Raw genomic sequence first — 8,412 nt, 5'->3', positions numbered from 1 at the left:
TATAGAAGTTCTTCAGCCTGTACACTCATCCAAGAAGAGCTCTGCATTAAGTGTGCAAAGGAAGAAATGGAAGACCATGTACCAGTGCTTGTGCACGGCCCCTTGCTCCTCCTCACCACTGAGGCAGCTGCAACACTAAAACAGCAGTTGAAGCTAAACAGTATTTCTGCAATTTCTACAAGCCTGGATTTTTTTTGAAGCTATAATTCCAGGACTTGGCTCCACTATTATATTTGTATTAATGCTCAGGGGCAGATTTTACAACACATGGCACAGTAAGAATATTTTTTATGGCTTCAGAAAGCCAAGAAATAATGCAAATTTGGGTCACAGAAGTACTGTCAGCATATTGTGCCTGCCTCTTTGCCAACACCAGTTTACTCCCTCTGGTATTTTATTATGTGGGTTTTTTAAATACTACAGGAGACTGAAATTCAACTTGCAGGTCGTTACACACTCTAACTGACAGCTAGCAACACTTTTTGGGAAAGTCCAAATTTTCTTGTACAGGAAACTGGTTTTAGCAATATTACACTGGATTAATACTTAACCATGGGCTACCACTGTTCAACCTTTAGGCTTCAGAGTGAATTCTTGTGACTGGCTTCATGTCACCCAAGTTCAAATGCCTACATCAGAAACACAGTCCTTCTTACACATACAGTATTGAGACTGGAAGGATGGCATCACCAGAGGATAATCATATTCCTACTTCTCGTCATCTAGCACTCATCAGATCTAACTTCAGATACATAAAGGCCAGGCATCTAACCTAACTAAATCATATAGGCTTGTTGTATAGCTATCTTCAGATAGGACCCATCTACAGATAGCACCTTTGTATAGATAGGATGTGAAGTCTCTTGAGGATGTCTGTGGTTTCTCTATTGAGAGAGAGAGCCGAAATGACCAGCTACACAATAGCTGAAGTTAGGGGAATGAATACTGCCCAGGGTGCCTTTTTGTCTCTGCTGATTCATAAAAGGTCCTGGGACAATGGCACTAAATCAGACTAAACCAACTTCTAGCATAGTCACATGCTAGTTAGAGTAGGATTGGCAGCTGAAACAGCAATGAATGCCATAAAAAAATAGGTGACTTAGACAATATATTTGCCATTAAATAGTAGAACGTAACTAAAGATTAAACCATTGTAATGCAATGCCTTCTTGGTCTCTACCTTGAAATAGTTTAGAAGAAACAGTGAGAGCAGATTACATTCATAAGTCATCAGTTGAAGCTGTATGGTATTGGTTTTATTGACAAAATACGGGACCAGTTAAGGTTTTCCTCCACCACCAGCCCTCATCTTGGCAACCCAGTTCCTTGGCCTACAGGTTCACGGGCCTGTTGCTGATGCTGCAAAGTCTCTCCCGGCCATTGGTATATGAGATTTGGGAAAAATTGATGTATATGTGGATGAGAGAGCCCTTGATCTGCAGTCCTTGATCTGCTAAAACCCCAAGCAAAGACTGCCCCCTCCAATACAGTCATTAAAAAGATATGAGATGTAGGTGGTTTCTCAGAGAAAGTGTCATATTTTATATTTAGTCTGATTGTATTATACACCTGAATGAGCTCTGCCCAGATGGCATATATACAATTGCATATAAACTATACCCACTCCTCAGGAGGTCTGCCTTTTTCTCCTTAACTACCTGTAACAGCTATCAGCCTATACCACAGCGAATCACCACTCCTTGTACCACTTTAGTTGTGCCAGTGAGGTGGGAGGGCAATTCCCAGAGTGGAAGTCAATAACAAAGTCTTGTAACTTCTCTAGACACACAGAATTACTTTTTCTTCTGCTAGATTGTGCTTGGACCATAGGCTCATCGTGAAAAATTAACAACTACACAAGAAATTAAAAAAGAGGTCTCAGTGAGTCATGACATTTTGCTGTGCTTAAAAGAGATGCTGCAACTATTGTGCAGCAGGAAAGTGCTGAGATGGTTTTAATGGCATCTGCTGTCTCTTGATTGACAGAGCATAAACAATTCAGAAATACAAGCAACAGCATTGCAGCTATAAAGCACCAGACAGCAATATTTACCAACTGTGATCGAGCTACCGCTATCAGCCGTAAATTGTGCATCTAGCACAGGGTTATTCTGATTGTGTTTGAGAAATGTTGGATGAAGAGGTATTAGTAGCTTCACAAACAGTGTCAGCTAATCAAAAAATATTAGAGAAACTCTCCACATCTTAGTGGCTTTCTGTCACTTGTTCTAGATGTTAGGAAAGTGTGGAAATGAATAAATGTATTAATACACAGCAGCCTGTCAGGAGCCCTTGGCACATTGTGAGCCTGTGTACTGTCTTTGCCAGTCAAATCTGCCTGGAACTCTCAGCATTCCCTGAAAGCAACCCATTTGCATGGGAATCAGCGTGATTTTAAATGGTAGTGTTTCACATTATGTTGCCCGACACTAATTTCTACCTAACCCATAAGCACTATTTCATTTACTTACATAGGGCTTACATAGATGTGCTCATGTTTACACTCATTGATTTGAGCCACATTGTGATTTTCCTTACAAAAATGCACAGCCCGTAAGTGTGTTAATGACTACTCATATTCACAGCAGGAGTGCTCATAGAACTTAGCGTCACCACTAAATTCTGCCTGCTGCCATCCAGGTGGATGAAACATGCCTTTCTGGACTCAGAATTCTGGGTGGAAACAGGAGACTTGGAGCACAGGCCTGCATGGGAATGGAGTCCAGGGTGGCAGCAGGAGGGGACGCGAGGCAGCAGGGGAGGAAAGGGAAGAAAAGCACTGGTGGAAAAAAGTGAAGACAAGTAAGGACTTTTTCTGTCAACTTCTTTCTCTTTTCCTCTCTGCTAAGGTACTCTCAGGCTTTTCCATCATCCATTTTGATTGACAGCTTCCTACCTTCTCCCATTTCTCTTTTCTCATTCCTCTATATTGGCTTTTTTCCTCTTCTAAAACACTCTCTGAAAAATGGTGGCAGTTACAGAGCCTGCTCCCAGCAAGGCACAAGCCGTGGGCAGCTGGGTGATACTCCCTGCCCGTTGGAAGCTGCTCAAACAGGCAAATGCAGTGCAGTGCAGTGGTATCTTCCCATGCTACACTAGGGAAAACTGCTGCAAAGACAGATGTTACTGTGGCAACACTGGATATCGAAAGGGAAGCGTTTGCTATCAAGACGAAGAAACTAATAACGTGCCAGTAAACTGTTTTGTATAAAGACAGATCTCTCCCGTATAAAATGGGATGCGTATCTGAATGGTAACTTTTTCTGTGCTTTGGTGTCTGAAACAGCGCAGCTGGGTGGAGAGAATAGAGGAAGCATTTTTAGAGAAAAACATGTGGTTCAGGAATACAAAAAAAATAGACAATCTACTTTCTGTTGACACTGATATTACATACCGATAATATGTAACTGTAGACCAAGGAAGAAGGCAAATTAAATACAAAACAATCCCCTTTTATGCTTATTTCTTACTGGTAAATTCTTCTACAAAAAACTTTTACTGGCAGGAAGAACATGCAGTCTCTCAGTATTTGCTCTCATCTGCTTTCTTCTGGCACATAAGACTTGTGACACTTGTGACACTAGAGTACCAGTGCACGTTACACAATTGCAGTTCTGCCTTGAGGGGAGTATCTTTTGGCATGAAACACAGCTCACATCCTGCTCCCAGTTACACGTATGTGAAACCAAGGTGCTGGATTTATTCCAGCAAAGGGAACAGAAAACAACAAAGTTATTTTTTAAGATACAATTGATTTGAAAAAAGCCAAGATCTCATCACGGAAATCAAAATAACATATTCCGTATGACACATGGATATGTAATTTACCTTCTGATATGTTTCAAAAGACATGCCTCACTTTGCTGCAAGTGCTATCTATGCATAAAAAATGTCAGAGGAAGTGAAATGATGTTACAGCCTTAAGATCAATTCAGGTGTTTGATCAAAAGCTTATCAATTTTATGACAAATTACCAGTCAGTAAAATTTAATACAAAAAGTTGTATACTTTGTGATCCTTGGATAATGCTTGATATATAAAATGAGATTTTTCAGTAGCAGACTTTTTTCAACTATTTAATACAGTTTTGCAGTTTTTGTTGCATTACAATATTTTCCATTGCTTTTGAACTTCAGTGACAGTGTAATATACCTCTACATGGAGACTATAGAGAGATTTTCTTTGGACAGAGAGTAATATTTATGATGTTATTCTGCTGGTTCCTATTAGGTTCATATGCACATACATATTTAATATCTCATATCATTGCATCTTTGTCATGTTAATTGTTCAGTAAGAACAAAACACATTTAGGCTAACTTTCCCTTTTGATATTCCTGCACTAACTATGGGAAGAATTAACCTTAATTATCTGTGAAGCATCACATACACTTATGACACTCAGCAAGAATTGGCCAAATTTTGAAGTTTCTCCAAACCTCAAAATATTCTCTACACCTTATGTTGTGTATCTCTTCCACATCACTGTATTGGTGCACAGCAGTCCAAGGGACACATCTTTCCGAGGTATAGGTTGATCCATCCTATTCTTTTTTGTTTCTCCACCTCAGAAAGAGGTTAGAGCTATGTGCCACAGTAAATATAAGTGCATCTCAGCTACTTACTTAATGTATTTTGCTACAGAAAACCTGTCAGACACCTGAAAAATCATCCCTCTGCAGAGGCTAAAATAGATTGCCATCTTCTGGTTTTGCTATCTTGAAGTCAATTCCTACTGAGTTTGAACTGCCTGAGTAGAAACTCAGTACAGGCTTCAGCATTTGGCCCAATATTAATAAAAAAGTGAAGCCTCTCTTTAAGGAAAATATCAGCATCACAGTATCTTCATTCCTCTGTTGCCCAGCATCTAATTTAGCCACTAGGCAAACAAAAGAAAAGAAGTGTTCAGAAACACTATGGACTTCTATAAGGTCCTCGAGTTTCTCCAGCACTCCATTATGCTAGACTCAAGGGCTGACTTTCCTTTTAAATAGCCCTAGAAGATCCAGTTTGAACCAGAGAAGGATTAGCTGGCTGCATAAGAAATCCCTGGAGAGGAGAGGAACGCACAGAGCTGCAGCACTCTGCCAGGCAATGAGCACCGCTCCAGCCCATAGTACAAACCAGGAAAGCTGCCATCACCAACAGACAAGCTTTAAGAAAAGGAGCTGAAATTGCTTCATATACGGGTGTCCACATGCAGTGCCCACCCTACATCTCTGATGGGTGATAAATGGTAGAGTAGAATATGTCCGCACATCTCTGTTGCTTGGCATTACAGCCCTGGACTGAGAACCCGTGCAGCCAAGATGCTGCTCACGTTTGCTCCTACCACTGAGGCAGTAACCTCCAGCAAAGGAGCAGTGCTGACAGCAGGGAGCAATAACTTCTGAAGACCACCACAGACGGTTGCTTCAGTGCCCACAAAACAAAGCCTCTGGGGAGGCCACCAGGGTTGTCTTAATCACAGCAGCATCCTCTCCAGGATTGCTCACGTTCGCAATGGCAGAAGAGGTGGCTAAATGGTACAATAAGCTCCTGTCCTGCCTACACCAAATGCTTCATCTTAGGACTCATGATTTAGACCCTTTAGGATCTGATAGACCTTGGCCATGCTGGACACTGGGAAAAATATAGGCACAATGGGATTAATTCATTTTAACAAACTAAAAATGTATTGTGCTTTTGGAAAGAACTTAATAAATATTATGCTTCCATGGAGTAAAACGAGCATGTACCAATACATTTTCTGACCCAATTTAGGAAACAGATTCTCAATTCCAAGATTACATAAATGTGTTAGTGAGCACAGTTTTACATGTACGTAATTCTTTCTTTTTCCTGATGTATTTGCAGGTAAAAACTTCACTGACTTGTGCGATAATTATTACATATTTGTAATATATCTCTACCTGAAGAGCAGCAAATTATAGAAGCAGATTCTGTATAAGCTATCAGATTGCTGCAGGGGAAAAAAACAACCAAGAAAACAAACAAAAGAAGAAAAACACCAAACCAGACAAACACTGTTCTCACATTTAAAACTCTTTTCCTGACTTTTTCTCCCAAAAAATGCATAACATTGTGTAAAAACTAAACCACCATATGAGGCATATTTTAAAGCCTCATATAAACAATGAAGCTTTTATGGCATCCTCAGAGCAAAGAATGTCCAAATATGGCTGAGTTAAGTACCCTGAGAATTAACTGCTCTTAATAAATTCACTGAAGTTTGTAAGTCCACATTTACCAAGAATCACAAGAGAAATAAAGGGAAAAGAACATGATTCAACTCATTTTCCTGTACCATTCTCTAAAGATGTTGTGTTATAAACATCCTCCATATCTTGGATGCTGGAGGCATCTGTCGAGTCTTGGTCGCTGACTACAATTCCTACTGAAGAAAGGCTAGAAATGAAGGAGTGCATCTTTTTTGCATAAATATCTCTAATGTTAAAATAAGGTAGGTCACTACATTTCTCTTTGCGATCATTGTTGCATTGGTCTGGATCAATATCTTTTTGTTTTTGGTAGTACTTAGAAAACTTATTGAAAATAATGGTGATTGGAAGTGCTACCACTAGTATCCCACAGATAATGCATAAGGTGCCGAGCAGCTTTCCAGCAAGCGTGACTGGATAAGTGTCCCCGTAACCAACAGTCGTCATGCTGATGGTTGCCCACCACCAGCAAACAGGGATGCTGTGCAGTTCTGATGAGTCATCATCTTTCTCCACTGAGTACACAAGCACTGAAAAAATAGAAATCCCAACAGACAAAAACAACAGCAGAAGTCCAACTTCCTGATAACTATGTCTCAAAGTGGCGCCTAAAGACCTCAGTCCTACAGAGTGCCTGGCCAGTTTCAGGATGCGAAATATTCTCATTAACCGCAGGATCTGAACCACTTTCCCCATGTTTTCGATATCTTCACTTTCTTCTTCCTTTGTGTCCACAGCCAACGTGGCATAAAATGGGATAATAGAGACAAAATCAATGATATTCAGTGGTTTCTTCCAGAATTTCTTTTGACTTGGAGCAGTAATAAGCCTGATCACTAGCTCAGCAGTGAACCAGATGATGCACGTAATCTCCACAGCTTCCAGCACAGGGTCTTCAATCTCCCTGTCATTGGCATCCAGCCTTTGAAACTCTGGCATGCTGTGAATGCACATGGCCACAATTGACGCCAGGACAACACTCAGGGATGACACGGCAATTAACTTGGCAGACAAGCAGTATGCAGGATTTTCCATTCTGATCCAGATCTTCTTTCTTATTTCACCAAAACATAGATTGTCAAATTTTTCCAGCTCTTTATCAAATATGGATGACTCTTCAATAGAAGAGTCAATACTTCTGTCATTGCTCTTCTGATCCCAGTCTTTCTCAGGACCTTCCTCTTTCCTTTCTTGGTACCGATTGCTGCAGCAGGAATCAATAAACAGCTCATTTATCCCCCAGTACTCTATTTCCTGGCAGAAGGAAAAGACACAAAGTTCTTCCATGACATGAAGTTTGCCCGTATAGTAAAAATTCAGAACGTATCGGAACAAGGAAGGATTCCTGTCAAAGTAATATTCCTTGTCTGCAACACTATAATCATCACACAGTTCTAGAATAGCCTCTTCTGAATGGCATTTGAGAAGTTTCCCAAGTCTGGTATGGGGAAATCGGAGCAAGGTGCTTTGATCCACTGATTGCTTAAAGCCACCCACATTCAAATTGATAAGTTCTGCATCTTTACCAGGTCTGCGGAAAAATTCACCATAAACCATTTTGAACAGACGAATTCCACTGCTGGTGCCCAACAAGATTACATTGAACCTGAAAAGAACGTAAGATACTGTTAGAGCATTTAATTCAGTTTTGCTCTTGTGACACATTCTTTTTTCCATCTCCAGTTACTGTGAAATGCTATTACAAAAAAAAAAAAAAAAAAAGAAAAAAAAAAAGAAATTATGAATACCATTATTCAGCATTTCTCAGAAGTAGGTTTAAATCAGTTTGATGGTTTAACATAGCTTTAACAAATTTTAAAGCAATAGGTTCTGGTTTGGCTTTCTTGAATCTTTTCTATTGTGGAGGAAGAATGCCTAATTCATCAGTAAATCGGTCTCTGTTCTACTATCACATTGAAATTAATAGTCATGAAATAAGTTTGCTGAATGACAAAAAATCTTTACTTTAAAGACAGAAAACTTATCAATCCACCAAAACTTTTAAGAGAAAGCTTAAGAGCAGGTGTCTCTCAATTATGGTTTCAGGAGAGTTGTATTGATTCATATGATATTGCAATTTATAATCCACTACATTCAACATTATCTACTTGAATGTGGACTGCAATTGCTGCTGCTGTCATATCAATTAATTTCTTTCTAGAGTCATCCACAGAAAAGCATTCTTTATTCT

The 8,412-nt window shown here is 39.8% G+C and overlaps 1 protein-coding gene across 1 annotated transcript; it reads right to left on the bottom strand.

Annotated features, from left to right (window-relative positions):
- Nucleotides 1–6,293: 6,293 nt before the first annotated feature.
- KCNS3 (potassium voltage-gated channel modifier subfamily S member 3) lies at nucleotides 6,294–7,778 on the bottom strand. The gene has a single exon (XM_009958136.2). It carries the CDS (start codon nucleotides 7,776–7,778, stop codon nucleotides 6,294–6,296), a length of 1,485 nt encoding a protein of 494 aa, XP_009956438.2.
- Nucleotides 7,779–8,412: the final 634 nt, after the last annotated feature.

This window comes from Leptosomus discolor, chromosome 2 (genome assembly GCF_034619465.1).
Source record: "Leptosomus discolor isolate bLepDis1 chromosome 2, bLepDis1.hap2, whole genome shotgun sequence".
Classification (NCBI taxonomy): domain Eukaryota; kingdom Metazoa; phylum Chordata; class Aves; order Leptosomiformes; family Leptosomidae; genus Leptosomus; species Leptosomus discolor.
This window is presented reverse-complemented; position numbering and strand designations above follow the sequence as displayed.